The sequence below is a fragment of the Cheilinus undulatus genome, linkage group 17 (assembly GCF_018320785.1).
Source record: "Cheilinus undulatus linkage group 17, ASM1832078v1, whole genome shotgun sequence".
NCBI classification, from domain to species: Eukaryota; Metazoa; Chordata; class Actinopteri; order Labriformes; family Labridae; genus Cheilinus; species Cheilinus undulatus.
Window position 1 is genome coordinate 38,949,421 of NC_054881.1, and position 16,591 is coordinate 38,966,011.

The window sequence follows — 16,591 nt, forward strand, 5'->3', positions numbered from 1 at the left end:
TATTGGATGCTTAGGATCTTGGGGCCCTCAGTGGCACTGCATTAAAATCAGGCTTGATTCTGAACTAGAGACACAACACCAGTTAACACAGACTGATTAATTCTTAATCTGATTCTGAGGCCACATAGCAGTTGTTGATATAAGGTGTGGTCTGAATTACAGTGAGTGAGCAGGAAACACACTAGTGTCATGACACATGATGGCAATGTTTTTAGAAAACCACAAAAGAGGATCCTTCGCCCAGAACAACAGTTGAATTGTTGCATCATACTTAAAAACAAATCAGCAACTTTGTGGGGTCAGCAAAGGTTACACTGCATTTGACACAACTTAATTTATCTCTCTGGAAAGAATGAGTCATACTGGGTAAAAAAAAATCCCAAAATGTTTTGGAAATGTTTCTCAGATAAAAACGGGCTATGGTTCATAATCCAGACAGAAAGGTTAAATTTAAAATACAATACACTATTGGAGTCATGTAGGAAAAAACTGCTCAATAAGTACAATGTCCTTGCATGTAATAATATGGTTTTAGAACCACATGTTTGTGGTACTGTACTGTATTGAGATGTGTTCAGTCCTGAACAATATTCAAACCCAAGTGGTAAATCTACAAAAATCCAAAAACTAGAATAAAGGTGGACAGCAATGTACACAGTGGAGTATCAGAGACAATCTATTAACCGAGGAGAGCAAACAAAGGAGTTTATGTAGTGGCTGGCTAATGAGGTGATTAGAGGCAGGTGGGGGCTAAGAGAAGCTGCAGGTAATCAAGGAGCTGAGACACACCTGAGGGCAGGCACTGACATGACAGAGGATGTTAGATTCCAAAATAAAACAGAAATACACATTAATATCATGTGGAAGCAGGCACATCAGCACAAAAGAAAAAGATTTCCACAGACAATGACAGCATTGTAAATATCATTTTAACGCATATTTTAACAAAAAAAATCTGCTCAAAGATCATCCTGTAAATAAAAAGTTCTGTGAGTTTTAAGCAAAATAATATATGTTTTATGCAAATTCTCATTTGTGTGTGCAGACGATGGTTTCATGTCTGTACTCATCATAAGGAAAAACTGCTCCTCTGTTGTAAATCTCTAAATACTAACTGCCCTTTGTGCATTCAGTAAGCTAATGGTAATGGTTAGGATACCAAAAGCAAAAAGTTTAAAACCTGACCTGATAAACCTGATTAAATAATGTTTATTGCAAACTTTATTTATCCCCGAAAGAGGGAAAAAAAGGGAAATATTAGGGCCAAGTAAAGCGTCTGCTCTCAGAAAAAAGCACATTGTCCATAAAAACATTCTTACACAGCAAGCGTAGCTCCCATAGCTCCGTTAGCTGTGTAAGCTATGTAGTGAATGTAGCTACATAGCTAATAAAGCTAAAGCAAAGCTCACTAAGCAGCTACATTTTTTTTTAAACAATAGAGAAACAATGATATAATCTCTGTATATGGTAATAGGGCATTTTGTTTGGAACAAAATCCACCTCCAAAAAACAAATTACATTTGCAAAGTAGCCTCTATCAAACGGCGTGCTGGTGGTGATTGCAGTCAGTTTATAAAAGAAAAAAACTCAATGAATACAAGTTAGATCAATGTGAAGAGAAAGGGGAAAACAAATCAGCTACTGTATGTAGCTATGTTCTCTACACAGCGTCATTTGCAAAAGCTAAAGAAGTTGTGTAGGAAATGTAGCTTAAGCTATTCTAGCTAAAGGTCACGTTGATAAAACTAGCTTATGTAGTAATGTTAATTGCAAAGCCGACGTAGCTTTATTAGTTTTAGTTAGCTTTGCTAAAAGTCAAGTTGGGAAGACTAACTTGTGTAGTAATATTAATTGCTTAGTTAGTGTAGCTATATAAGTTTTATCTATCTTTGCTACAGGTCACGTTGATAATGCTCACTTATGTAGGGTCATCAATTGCTTAGTTAGCGTAGCTATATTAGTTTTATCTATTTCTGCTAAAGGTCACGTTGACAAAGCTTACTTATGTAGTAACGTTAATTGCTTAGCTGGCGTAGCTATGTAACTATTAGTTTTATGTAGCTTTGCTAAAGGTCATGTTGATAAAGCTAACTTATTTAATAGCGTTAAATACGAAGCTAACGTAGCTACATTAGCTTTAGCCATGTTTGCTAAAGGTGGCATGGAAAAAGCTAACTTATGTAGTCACATTGATTGCTTAGCTAGTGTAGCCACATCAGCTTAAGCTATGTTTGCTAAAGGTCAATGTGATTAAGCTAACTTAGGTAGTACTACCTAGGTTAGCTTAATCAATGTGACCTTTAAACGTTAAGTAATTTTAAATGCATAGCTAGCGTAGCTATATTAGCTTTAGCTATGTTTGCAAAAGGTCACGTTGAAAAAGCTAACTTATGTAGTCACGTTAAATACATGGCTAGTGTAGCTATATTAGCTTTAGCTATGTTTGCAAAAGGTCACGTTGATAAAGCTGACTTATGTAGCCATTTTTAATGCATAGCTAGCGTAGCTACATTAGCTTTAGTTAAAGCTTGGGAAGCCACCATTTGCATATCTACTTCAAAAACAGGTCTATACCTAATTTAAGTCTGAATTTGTCCCCCGACTCTTCCTCTATTTGTTGAGAGCATCTTAGTTGGTGATGTTTGTAATGGGTTTTTTTCATTAATGTACCTGCCAGACTTCATTTTTTAATAATTTGCAAAAAAAAAAATAAAAAATTGAACTAAAATTGGACTTGCAACCAGTGGCAGCTCACCATGACAAAACACGTCCATTCAAAAAACTTTAGAATTTATCTGTCTTTGAAAAACAGTAAATATTAGAGATACTGTAAGACCTCAGTTTAAAGAAAATATAACACAGAAATGGTCTCTTTTTATATTCATATCAATATTTAAGTGCAAAAGTTACACATATTGTGTCTTCAGCTAAGACTTTTCTACACACATTCAGTCTTTATGGGGAAATCTGGTGCCTTTGCATTATAATGAGACATTAGTATTAATTTCAGGCTGTTCCATAACACTGAGAAATCCCTCATAGGAGCTTTAATGGCACAAAATCACTATTCTACCTTAGGATTTAACTCTCATTTTGGCTCTGTGTTCCTCTCTCAGGCAGTTACTTAATTCAAAGTGAACACACCGCCACTTACCGTAAACTCTCTCTCTCTCTCTCTCTCTCTCTCTCCCTGTTTAATGAAGTCACTACCTCTCCATGCAGGGCTGTAGCTGAACCAGCGCTGTGTGTGGACTCCACCACAGTTGAGGATCTGTGGAGCCGCGGAGAGTCTCCCCCCCTCTACCCAGTCCTGCTCAGGTTGACAACTGCAGCAGCCTGCCCTCACATTAGCCCGCATGGAGACACCTCCAACCCCGACAACATGCACCTCTGAAAGCTTCAACACACCGTCTTTTGTCTAGCCTGCGGGGGGAGAAAAAAGTCTGCAGGATCACTTTTCCTTGAGGTGGACCGAGCGTAAAGGGATTTTTGCTCCTTTCCTTCTTTTTTCGCTCAGGCTTTCTCCTCCCGCCTTTCACGGTCCAGTGCTCGATTTTGAGGACTTTTTGTTTCCTTTGGAAGAAAGCGCCACTGTTCCCCCTGAGTCTACCTGCTCGCCCAGCACCCATGAATACGGATAAAAATGTGTACCTCGGCAGAGACAAAGGCATCATGCGGAAGAGAGCTTTGCTCCTTCGGAAAGGCTGCAGCTTCGAAATTACCAGGTGGGTTCACTTTCTTGTTTTCTGTGTCTTCATTTTATGTTTTCTGTGGTTGAGGGTGTTTTTGTCTGGTGCAAGAGGGCGATCAAAAGGGCTAGACTACCACAGAGACACCGCAACCTCCTTCAGTGAAGTGGACACACACAACGAGTTTGTGAGTGTGCCATTCACCTTGTGGGTTTAGCCATGATATCGTGTGTGCGCACTGCGCGAAGGAAAGCCCCAAATATACAGCCTTCCAAGGCTAATTTAGTCACATTTCCCATCAGATTTTTTTTAGGCATTCTAGTCCAAAACATCCTCCTGATGTCTTTTGATTATCTTGGCATATTTGAACCTGAAACCGTGCGTTTTGCATCCTCCTTGGATCGTTTGGCGAGGTGTTACGCACGGATACATTCCGTCTGCACCTGACTCTAAGATGTTGACAAAGCTGCTTAGTGGCAGGACGCCGCTAGACGTCATTTAATTGCCAAAATCAGCTGTTGATTGGGCAGCCCAGCAACGCCAGTGTCCCCAGGCTGCCCAATCATGCGCCATAGAGAGCTGGAAACATGCAGGTTTTAGTTCAACCTAAAAATAGACCCACTACAGGAGATGATTTGAGGAATCACCAGCTATAGACTTATACCACTGAGGCGCAGCTGGACTCTGTGAGTCACACACGTCCTGAGGATGCAGACACCTGAAGGCAGGGGGGTCTGAGCTGGAAGGTGGACCACATATTGTGCAGGTGATTGGACTTCACAGTGGGGTGGTACTGGTTTTAGGGGAGGTTTCTGAGATGTGTGGCCTCCTGTGGGGCAGCTCCATCAGGATGACACTGTCAGAGCAGTGAGAAAGCTCCCTGTGTTGTGCATCCATCAAAGGTATTGTTGTTACAGGCCAGTTAATAGCTGCTTTACTGGAATGCTTTCACTTTTACTGATGTCAAAACCAGCTCCTTCCTCTTTGCATACCCAATAGGTGGGGGTTATTTGGCTAGAAATGAAAGTATATTGGAGCAAAGGTCAGTTAAAATGTATGCATTCTGTTTGCATGGCGTGTTTTATTGCAGCTTCAACAAAACACTGCTTTTGTTGTTTTTTGTTTGGCCAGTAAACACACCATTCTTACTTGATGTCATGCGTAGCATTTGTGTGCTCATAGAGAAGGTTGCGCAATACTTTATTACTTCTGCCAAGGAGGTTATGTGATTTGCAGGGTTTGTTAGTTGGTTAGTTAGTTTGTTTGTTTGCTAGCAACATAACTCAAAAACCTATGGACGGATTTTGATGAAATTTTCAGGAAATGTCAGAAATGGCTTAGGGAAGAACTGATTCGATTTTGGGACTGATCCGAATCGCCGTCTGGATTCAGGAATTTTTTAAAGGATTCTTTATTATTGGTAGACAGGGCTAATGGCAGAGGTCTGCGCTGTCACCACTTGACACCAGGAGATGGCGGACATGAGTAACTTCAATCCCAGCAGCAGTTTATGGGTGTTTCTGTTCAAAGTTCTGGATTTACAGAGTTTGAAAGACGTACGTCTGGTCGAGGAGACAAGTCAGAGCGTAACAGAGAAAAAGACAGCAAATTGTAGTGAGAATACTCGCAATGCTGGGAGGAATAGAGGAATATTCACCCTCTGCCATGACTTTCAGTTGTCCGGTGAGACCATGGGTGAGACTATCAGTGCGTCTGTTGGCACCAGCAGGCAATGCATCCGCCGTCACAGTCCACACGTCACGACGCCAATGCTTTACCTCACCCCACCAGGGAGGGAGTAATTGGCGAATGCCGTGGTGGGGGGAACATGGGGACGTGGTGGGGGTATCCTGCGGAGGGGTTCAAAACACTGGGAATACTGACAGAGATCAGGAATGACAAACACTGCGGAGGTAGAGACGTGGTAGAAGCCATGGGAGAAAACGTACAGCCAATGGTGGTGGAGGCCGCCTGGTGATGTCAGAATATGCAAATTACATGACTGAACTAACTCTCATCACAAAGTTTGGATCATACTGAAGATTTTTTAAAGGATTCTTTACTATTGGGAGATAGGGCTATTGGCAGAGGTCTGCACTATCCAAGTGCTTTTCTAGTTTCAGCATGTTTTTAGAGTTTCTGTTGTTTTTTATCACAGATAGAACTGAAAAGTAGCAAAGCTTAAAAAACTATCTAAACTGCACCAATACTGAGCAACATTTAAGTACCAGAATTCTTAAATTGTGCAGGAGTTTCCCTTCCCTAACCAAAGAACAAGAAATGACCCAGTGTTGGGTATTAAGTCCTTCTAGTGTCTGCTACAGACAGATGATCTTGTCTTCTCTCTAGAAGTTTTTCTCTACATCCCAGCCTGTGGACTGATGGCAGCTTTACAGCCATGTACAACACTGACACCCATAGCACACCCACAGTGCCTGTACCCTTGTTAGGGCTGTCGTCACACTAGTATTTACAACTTGGTTTGATTTTACTTTACCTGACATGCAAGACAGACTGTTCCACCAATCCATTGCACGAGATTGCATTTTGCATCCATCTAATTGAGGGTCCATACTCAGGGTTTAGGAAAGGCTTCCATAATTATCTCTCAGATATCTCTATACTAGAGTTGACTTGTACAGTTGGGATTGTCCTGCATTGGTCCTGATGATGCTCAACAGCCACGGTGTTTCAGGTGTTTCAAAATCAGAGGGAGTTTTTGACAGGAAGTGAAAGGAATTTCGGTCACTGAAAGTAACCGAGACAATTAGTGATTTTCAGAACTGTTTTGTCATTCCACATAGTGTCTCCTACTAATTATATAACTTTATTTCTCAATATAAAAAACCTTTAATTAATGACATTTTACTCTGAACTTATGATTCTTTATCAGCTGCTTTTCCACCTGTAAAGGGAGGAAAAACAAACAAGCAGAACCTGAGACTTGGTAGTCAGGTTAAAGGAGTTTATTTCACTCTAACAATAGTGCAAACGATGGTGAGTGTACTGGCTGGAGGTTGACAGAAGCAGAGAGATGGAGGCAGTGCAGAAGAGGAGGACAAAGAGGTGTAAGAGAAGGTGAAAAGCTCCCTGAAAAATCACTAGATTTAGAGGTTGGAGAGGAGCTGGGTTACCACTAGGGCTGGGTAATTAATCGCAAATTAGATTAAATCGTAATATGGCCTGCTGCAATTTTCAAATTGAGAAGGTGCAATATTTCTTGAACCTGAAATTTGTGACAGTTTAATAAGTCATTTTTTTGCAGCGGCCGAGATTTTATGCACATTATGCAAACATTCAAGTGTCAATTTTTTTTACAATGGTTTACAAAAATCCTCCTTTTTGTGTTTTATGTGTGTTTTTCCTAATAAAAATGAGTGACTTAAAAATGATAATGCCCTTAAACAAAGCAAATGACATCACATTTGCACTAGAGCAAAAATAGTAAGCTCATTCTGTCTAACACTGGTGAAACCTTGTGAGAACGAAAGTCACACCCCAGCTTCAATCAGCTGGTAGCCAGCCTCACCTCCTCCACCCCAGCCACCTCCTTTATAGCTTAAAGCTTGTTGCACCCCCATATTCAGATTCATGCTACTATGAATTAATTGCATTTGAAATAATTTCATTGTTTTCAATATACATGTTCTTATTTATGGAATTATTTATTGCTTGAATTTGTCAAAAAATACATAACATTAACCCAAGAATAATCACGTGTTAAATATTTGGGGAGAAATCGCAATTAGATTATTTTTGCGAATAGTTTAGCCCTAGTTACCACAATGGAAGCTGTAGTATACTCTGGTGTCCAATGTTGAATGCGGGGCGAGGAAAAGGAGATCTTGATTGCCAAGGATTGCCAAGGATGCCTAACGAGCTGCAGCCATGACCCAGTGCTACTGCCCTCACCAACTGAGAGAGACACCTCTGCAAGACAAAAATAAACCCAGAGAATTGCATAAAAGAACAACCATGACAACAATGGCCTGAAATAAATTAAACTGCCAGAATAATTGCTAAGGTTTGCAAACATTAAACATGTCATGCTTTTGGTAAGTTTATGCCTAGGGTTGGGTATCATTTGGGTTTTATCTGATACCATTACTGAATCAATAATTTTTATATGGTGCTAAACACCTAAACAGTGACTGAATCTATACTTTTTTTGTGGAAAAAACGTTTTGAAAGTCGACATTTTACTTCAAATAAGATTATGAAAAGTCACTTATCTTTGTTTTTTTTTCAGCCTGCTCTTTCTTCCAATTCTGGCAGCTGCTGGTAGTAAATACGCTAATGAAAAGTAAATCTGACTATTTTTGAGAAAATACATGCAACTATATGTAATATATATTTAAATTGCTATTTTTTAAAGTGTGGAATCTGGCTAATTCATCAGCTTTGCAAGGTTAGATTCTAAAGAAACCAAATGATATCGATACTAGAAGTCCTAAGTATTCAATATGGGGCTGTTTATTTTTTCTCTCCTGAGATTTATTTTTTGGGCTTTTGCCTTTATATAGACTGGACAGTGGATAGAGTGGAGGACTATAGCCTTTGCACATGGGGCTCGACTTATACCCTGGGCCAACTGGTGCCCTTATTTCTTATTTTAATTGACAAAAATTGCAGGAAAACCCCTGCACACACTACTAATTGCCAAAAAATATTGGCAATGTCTCCAGAAATGTTGCCAGTTTTGACAGCGAGTTGCCAAGTAGCATATTTGAAGGACTTGTTCCTCGGCTACGCTCCTGAATTATGGCAAAGATGTTGGTTTTGTTGTTTCAACTTGAAGATTTAAAAGAAAAAATCTTAAATTTGAGAGCTTTAAACCACCAAATCGTTTGCATTTTTATCATAGAAAGCTCCAAAGCAAACATTCATTATCTGTTGGCCACTAATCAATTAACCAGCCAGTCCTTAGCAGCTCTAACTTCCATTCTCTTGAGTGCATGTTTCACTATTGTTCTGGTCACATCACCCACCCCCTCCCCCTTCACTCCCACTTTCAATCTAATTTCCTGCTATTTCAGACAATCTGCGGAGGTGTGCAGGAGTGCAGATTTCCTCATGAATCTTGCTTTATTGCTCTTATTGCTGATAACTCCGTCTCAGCATGTGTGTTTGTTTGAGATGTCTCCATCAGGGTCTCTTCTCTCCAAACAGAGGCACGCTCCGGGTGTGCGGGGGCGACTTTTTGGACGGATCGTTGCCAAACACTTACTTTCAAATTACACGTCCCCTCTAATGAGCCTGATTTATCCTGTGTGGGATAATGTTGGACCCGGAGTCGCCCTGCTGTAAGGGCTTCCTGGCAGACTCGCTCTCTCAGACACTCGCAGTTTAACAGACAATCAATCAGAGTGCTCCTGCGTGGGGGAAATAGACTGCGCTTTACCGGGGAGATATGAAAGACACTCGAGTAAAGAGCTGCTGCTGAGGAGTCTCTGTATAATTTATTGTACTGCAGAGATACAAACAGAGCATACACAGGGACGGCCGGGGACAGAGACTGTGTGCTGTTAACCTGCTGTCGTCACATGTGTAACGTGCTCAAACACACACACAATGGCTGGAGTGTTTCCACATGTGTGCTTGTGGATTTAAGTCATGAGGTAGATTTATCTCCACTCAATCTGCCCTCTTTTTCTCCTGATGACAGACGGCGTTGCAGTCTGACACCAGGCTTCATAACAGTGATCGTATTTGTGCAAAAATACTCAAATACAAGTACAAGAACCAAATCAAGGAATTATGAATTAAGAAAAAGCATTAAAAATTCCCTTTTTAATGTGTGAGTTAACATTTTCAGAACCAAATGTAATTTTTTTGCAGATTTCATGATTATGATCAAGTCTTTTGGCCCATTTCAGATTTTGTCTTGAGCTCATTTACACAAATGTGGACTTAAATATTTAATTCTCTATAATCATCCCTTCATACTTTACATAGGGGCTAATACTGTGGCAAGTACTTTACTTGTAATTTTGCAATACTCTGTGAGAATTTAATGAGAATAAATCTGTGGCATGTGATGCCATATTGATGAATTTACATTGTTTTTGATTCATTGCAACCTTTACTTTTATAAATGGAGGGCTTAGGACAAAGTTGTAGTGGATGCTCTCTTCGTATGAGCAGCCTCATAGCGAGAGAGAAAGAGGGAATGTAAGTTGAAAGAGAGAAGCTTTCCTGCTTGAACCACATCAAGTTAAGACAGCTTATATTTCCATTTTAAGTCTAACGTGAGACGGTGGACTACAGTCAGGTTATCAAAGGGGGCAGGGGGCTGCAGACTTTTCTTTCTCTGTTTTAGAGCCCGACCGCTATGGGATTTTTGGGGCCGATGCCAATACCGATATTGGGGGCTAAAAAAACGCCAATATCCGATATATCGGGCAATATAATAAGAACATTGATATACACAGGATATATACTGTACATGAACACAAATTCTTATATTTATATTATCTTTGTTTATTTCACAAAGATGCAACTTAGACGATGTTAAAACACTGTATAATAGTCTTATGTTAGATAATGTTGGACATGGGAATTAACAGTTGCATTTTTCATTGTTTATTCTTGACTCCTGTCTCTATTCCTCTAAGCAGTAGAGACCCAACTGGTTGACTACAACTCCCACAATGCTTTGCATGTCAAACAAATATGGCTGCAGACTGAAGAAAGTTAAAGTACATGATCGAAAATTGATTAAAAATGGATAAAAAGACGCTTATTATCGGATGTAACGCTGTGGGTTTAATCTCCAAAGACCCCGAAAAGTCACCAAAGTTCCGGCCTCATTACAACGGCGTCCTTTAAAGCTATGGAGACATTGATAGTAGCAAACGAACGGCAAAATGTTCAGCTTTCAGGGGAAAAAAGAGTAAGTTTCTATGACTTATGGTTCAAAAGTTATCAGTGTTTTGATAAACTGTGTCACATATTTTTGTGTAGGACAACACTGTCTTAAGAGACACCGGAAAGTCAGCCAAGTTCCGGGCTCACTAGAAAATGTTCTGTAAGAGCTACAAATGCTTGAAAGACATGATTAGAAGGCACAGCAGATCCGTACCGCGTGAGCTCTAAGGGTTAACATATCGTCTACATATTGGCCGATGTTGATTAATCTGTGATACACTATAATTGGCCCGATTAATCAGCCCGCCGATCAATCAGTCGGGCTCTACTATGTTTATCTGTAGAGCCTGTATCAGACACCACAAGGGAGGGGAGGGTTTTATGTGCGTAAACAATCTCACAAGACAGGGGGGAGAGGAGCGGTGAAGTAGACTGCCTGGTTGTTTTATATTTGGGGTTTTATTCAAGATGTTTAGGGCTCACAATGAGCCTCTGTGAGTGTGTAGTGCCAAAGGCAATCACCTATACTTGATGGTGCTCTTGTATGTTTTACTAACATGTAGGGCTGATATATGATATATGCTACTGATATTCACAGCTAATATATTAGCATGAATGTTCATCTTTGCTGAAACTGATATTTAACTTTTTATGCTAAAATCTGACAATACTGATATCATGCTGTTAATATTGTGCAGTCTGTGTTTATATTTGAAGCTCTGATTGCAACAACAAAACTTTGCAATTTCCTGTGCAGCCCTGCAATCCATTATATTCTTTTCTATGTGTTTGTGATACTGTGAATAAATCCAGTTAGATCCAGTTTTGATACAAAGTACAGAAACTGTTGTTTAACTTTCAGACTTAGTATCATTGTCCACTATAGAGGCATACACAAATCGCAGCACCAGGTCATTTTAAACTCAACCAACATAGTGTATTTAATGTAAAGCTGTCTTAAACTGTGTGATCTGCTTATGGATAAACACATCACATCTAATGATTGTGTCTGACTGTGTTTTGGACACGGCCTCATGGTGACTAAGCCTTATCTAACAAAGTCAGCGAGGAGCCAGTTGGCAGATCTTGTCACTGACAGCAGGCAGGCAGCTGCTCGTAGCACAAAAGTTGAATGGAATAAAGGGGTTATTTGTTCATTTGATCTCCTTCAAAGATGCTTGATAATGGCAGGTGATTGTGAGATTTAAAAAATAAACAGTTGTGTGCAAGGGTTTGTGTCTGCATATTTCTGTGTCTAAGAGGAACTCAGCTGATTTATGTATCTGTAGTTCAGTCTCAGACTCCACTCCTCACTACTACTACACCACTGGGTTAGATGAAGATATATTCTCTTCAGCTAGTCATTATGGAGTTTAGTTAGCAAGCAGCTAACTGGTTGTATGTCAGAAAGTGAAAACATGATAAAAACTTTACCTCTGGACATTTCGTTACTGGCTCTGTGCTACGTTAGCCGCCCCTAGATAAAAATTGAGCATGTACTGTTAGTTCAGTTAGGCCATGGAGTCAAGCACTGTCACATAATTCACATAATTCACATAATTCAGCTGATTTCACCCAAGCCTTCATCAGCTGATTTGCTCTAGCCTGGCTATGCTCTGCTAGCTGCTCTTGCAACCTTCCTCCACCCCAGCTCCTCCTTTATTATACTTCTGCCTCAATCAGTGTCATTCTGTTGTCACTGATGTCTTCTCTGCTCTGGGTATTTTTGCTGCTTCTCTCCCTGCCTCTGGCTTTCCTTGTAGACACAGCGGTATTACTTCCTATTTTCCTGGCGCTACAATGCTAATTCGTACCATTTCTCATGCACCTTGGACTACAGTGGTTTATTTTTCTGAATTTTTACCTCCGCCAAGGAAGTTATGTGATCGGATGGGTTTGTTCGTTGGTTAGTTTGTTTGTTAGTTTGTTAGCAATATAATTCAAAAAATGTATGGATGGATTTTGATGAAATTTTCAGGAAATGTCAGAAATGGCATAAGGAAGAACTGATTAGATTATGGGAGTGATCCAGATCACTGTCTGGATCCAGGAATTTTTTAAAAGGATTCTGTACTATTGGTAGATAGGGCTAATGGCAGAGGTCTGCGCTGTCATCACTTGACACCAGGAGATGGCGGACATGAGTAACTTAAATCCCATCAGCAGTTTATGGGTGTTTCTGTTCAAAGTTCTGGACTTTACAGAGTTTGAAAGACGTACGTCTGGTCGAGGAGACAAGTCAGAGCGTAACAGAGAAAAGACAGCAAATTGTAGTGAGAATACTCACAATGCTGGGAGGAATAGAGGAATATTCACCCTCTGCCATGACTTTCAGTCATCCGGTGAGACCATGGGTGCATCTGTTGGCACCCGTAGTGAGGCCAATGTTTTGCCTCACCGTGTTTCCACCCCACCAGGGAGCGAATGCCGTGGTGGGGGGCACACGGGGACGGATCCAGGAATGTTTTTAAAGGATTCTTCACTATTGGGAGATAGGGCTAATGGTGGAGGTCTGTGTTCTCCGAGTGCTTTTCTAGTTTGGTCGTGCAGTTTTACTTTGTCATGATAAACGCATATCCATTCCAAGTATTGGTTATCGGTCACGTGAACTATTAATAATCAGTATTCACCGGGGTTCACCCCTAGTGTAGAACTCCACATCTCTATTTCAGGCAAGCCACATAAATCCATCCATTTTGTATAGCCCTTATCCCGTTGGGGGTTGCAGGGGGGCTGGATCCTATCCCGACTGGCATTGGGCGAGAGGCGGGGTACACCCTGCACTGGTCACCAGTCAATCAGGAGGGCTGACATATAGAGACAGACAGCCAGGCACTCTCATATTCACACTTACGGCCAATTTAGAGTCACTAATTAACCTAACGAGCATGTCTTTGGTGGTGGGAGGAAGCCGGAGTACCCGGAGAACCCATGCATGCACAGGAAGAACATGCAAAACCCCTGCACCGCCATGCAGCCCACTAGTCCCATAAAGCTATGAGCAATTTCTAGCATAACACTACTAGAAGTCCGTCTGAACTGTCAGTGCTCAGGTTGCATTCTGGGTAATATAGGCTCTCTGGTTTTGCCAAAAAAGACTGCAGGGATAAAAGATGTCTCTCTGGCTTCCTTTTCAGCTAATTTTTTGTGAGTTTGACAGTTTCATTGAATGCTAAATAATTGCACTAAAGAACTATGCATTTATAATGCCAGTATAAGCTAGCCCACAGCTTTGGGCAAGTCCTTTGCTCTTTAGTCTTGACAGAATTGAACATCTGGAATTCCTCCAGGAATAGCAAATCCTCACCTATTTAGTGCATTCTTTCCTTTCACTTCCACAGTTGTCTCGTGTCTCTTTGAGGCTATCAGTCGCCGTCTGTCACTGACTTCAGGCTCTGGCTCGCCTTGAACCCCTTCCAGTCAGCTCCGGCTCCTTGTGTGTGATGAGATTAGGCTACATGGTGACACTTGGAGGAGCCAAGAAACCCCTGGCTCAGCTCTGAACACAAACTGGCAGAACAAACATAAGTCTAACAGACGGTGCCAAAGAGGCGAAGGGAAATTATGCTAACGATTCTCAAGAGTAAAACATACAATGAGTCAGCAAACATGCAAACACTGACCAGCGAGGAAAGATTTGATCAAACATCCGAAAAAGCCAAAGAGCTGTCTATGAACTCGACATCAGCAAATTCTGCTGTGGTGGAAACTTAACCTCATTGTCTGGAACCTGTTAGCGCTCGCTTGTCAATCCATAACAGAACATTTGTAGTTCATTTAAGGAAAGGCATTCGCTGGCAGCGAGCTCTTTGAGTACATTACTGGACCATGAGGGAAGGGAAGCACATTTAGCATCAAGCTAACACAGGGAATACTGTGATTACAATGTGTTATAATGGTTTAAGTGTGTAAAGCAGACATAACAAATCCAACCAGATAAGGAGCTTGTTCACAGGGTAGGAGGGACAGATTAGGTTTGACTGATCGCTGCCCTAGTTGGCTGTGAAATGCATGCTAACGTTCATTAATCAATCCAGCCCCTCCTTGCTTTTACCGTCCTCCCTCTGAACACAAAGCTTCACATAAATCAGCAATAACTTAAGCTCGGGACTGCAGCCACATTAAGAGAGCAAAAAATAGATCCTTGACTGGCTGCGGCAACCCAAACTCACACAGACTCTTTCACTCATTCGCCCCCTTATCCTCCTTTCTCTCCTCAGAGGTCATTCGAGTGCGTTTTGCTTTTAAATGCTAACAGTGGCTTCATTAACCTCTCCTGCTGCCAAACCTGCATTGTTTAGTGATTAACTGTTGCCAGGGGTTTTGCCGTAGCTTGTCAGGTTGGTGCAAGAGCAGAGCCAGATGCAGCTCAGATGCTTCAGTCAAGGGCAGAGTGAAGAATGATTGTGCATATGCGCCTTTTTAAAGAGGGGAAAAGGGAAGGGAATATATGTATTAGGGTTCATCCTCCTGCGGTTTCCTTGTGAAGCTTTTACAGTAGGCTTCAAAGTAGCATGTGAATGAGGAACATGTGTTTCAAATGCCAGACATGATTCTAGCTCACAGACAGCACGTAAGGACAGAGCTGTACGGAGTGAAAGTGGATGTAATAGGCCGGGCTGCTGGGGTCTCCCTCTGTGTTACAGTCTGTCATCAAGCCCACAGCGGGGAGCTAAACTGACAGAGTGAAGACTTTTCTGCTGACTCAAGGCACTCCCCTGCTTTGCATACTGTGAACATTACTGAGCTCTGACATGCAGTTTGGACACAAAAACACAGATTTTTCCTCTGATGGTTGTGTCGGTAGAATATAAACTAGAGAGCAGAAAATGTAGAGAACTAAAATTTCACATCAGAAGATATTCTAAAACTTCTATACAGCTCCTATGAAAAGCATTCACCCCCCTTTCATTGATTTTATAAACCAATCATGGTGTACAAAGTTATGCCAACTAAACAAAATTATATAATGCAAAATAAGTGACTGCATAAATATCCACCACCTTCAAGTCAGTATTCAGTAGCTGCCAGCTGCTGAGAAGCATTCCCACAGCATGATGCTGCCAGACCAGAGAACTTTCTCCCACTTGACCATGGAGTCTTCCATGCCTTATGGTGAACTCTAGTCCAGATTGAATCTGAGTTTTCAGCTCCAGCGCCACGATAAGCATATCCATTTTTGATTGGCGTTAGATTTGAAACCAGATGAGATAGATCGATCATTCTTTTTCCATATAAAACCTGGGAAATTACACTAACATTTTACACATTCACCATGTTTCAGAGCGCTTTTTTGTTGCAGTGATGGGTTTGTAAAAATACACAATAAAGTGCACATAAAAATCTTTATAAATGAGACCACAGGTATTTGTAGCACTTCCTACGTTGAAATAAACGTCATCACATGACCTGTCACATGATTCTTAAGTGTCCCTACCTCATAGGCTCCCCACCCCAACAACAGGAAATAGCGTATTTTCCCAGGAGTTGTATTTTTCCACGGCATACATTGAAGAACTTAGCCTGCACACATACTCGCCCTCGCTCTCATTTCCCCAAAACACTCAGACACAAAACCCACACACCAGACATCCATCACACACACCTTTGACACACTTCCACATGGTTAGTTATGGATTCACAAAACCCAGGTCGTGCCAAACAGTTTAAGAGCTGGCGCGAAGCTTTCAATCTAATTACAGCAGTGGATGAAGAGTCCAACAACTCATCTGGCTTGTTTTTCTTTACAGGTTACAAAATTGACTATATCTCAAAAAGCAAGTTATGTACAGACTCCAAATAAATTTCCTGTGTTTCCAAAGGATATTGTGCAACTTTTTTACATTTACAAATTTGAGGGATACAGCTTTGCCATTTCTGTATTTCGAAATATATGTGAAAAAAACAAAAACACTTTTCATTTTTTTTTAAGGTTTATTGCACTTTTAAGCAATTTATTGTATTAGTTAGGCCATAAGTCAATACCTGTTATTAAAACTTGGGATATAAGGGTTGTATTGATGGAAAGCAAATAA

The 16,591-nt window shown here is 40.9% G+C and overlaps 1 protein-coding gene across 5 annotated transcripts in view; it reads left to right on the plus strand.

Annotated features, from left to right (window-relative positions):
- Positions 1–3,253: 3,253 nt before the first annotated feature.
- Positions 3,254–16,591, plus strand: part of garnl3 (GTPase activating Rap/RanGAP domain like 3) — a 112,647-nt gene continuing 99,309 nt past the window's right edge. For 4 of the 5 annotated variants that reach the window (XM_041810434.1, XM_041810437.1, XM_041810435.1 and 1 more), the window contains exon 1: positions 3,256–3,725. In XM_041810434.1, the coding sequence (XP_041666368.1) occupies positions 3,628–3,725 (98 nt within the window). In that variant the 5' untranslated portion in view covers positions 3,256–3,627. Of the gene's footprint in view, positions 3,726–16,591 lie in introns of all 5 variants that reach the window. The other variant, XM_041810438.1, reaches the window with a different exon arrangement.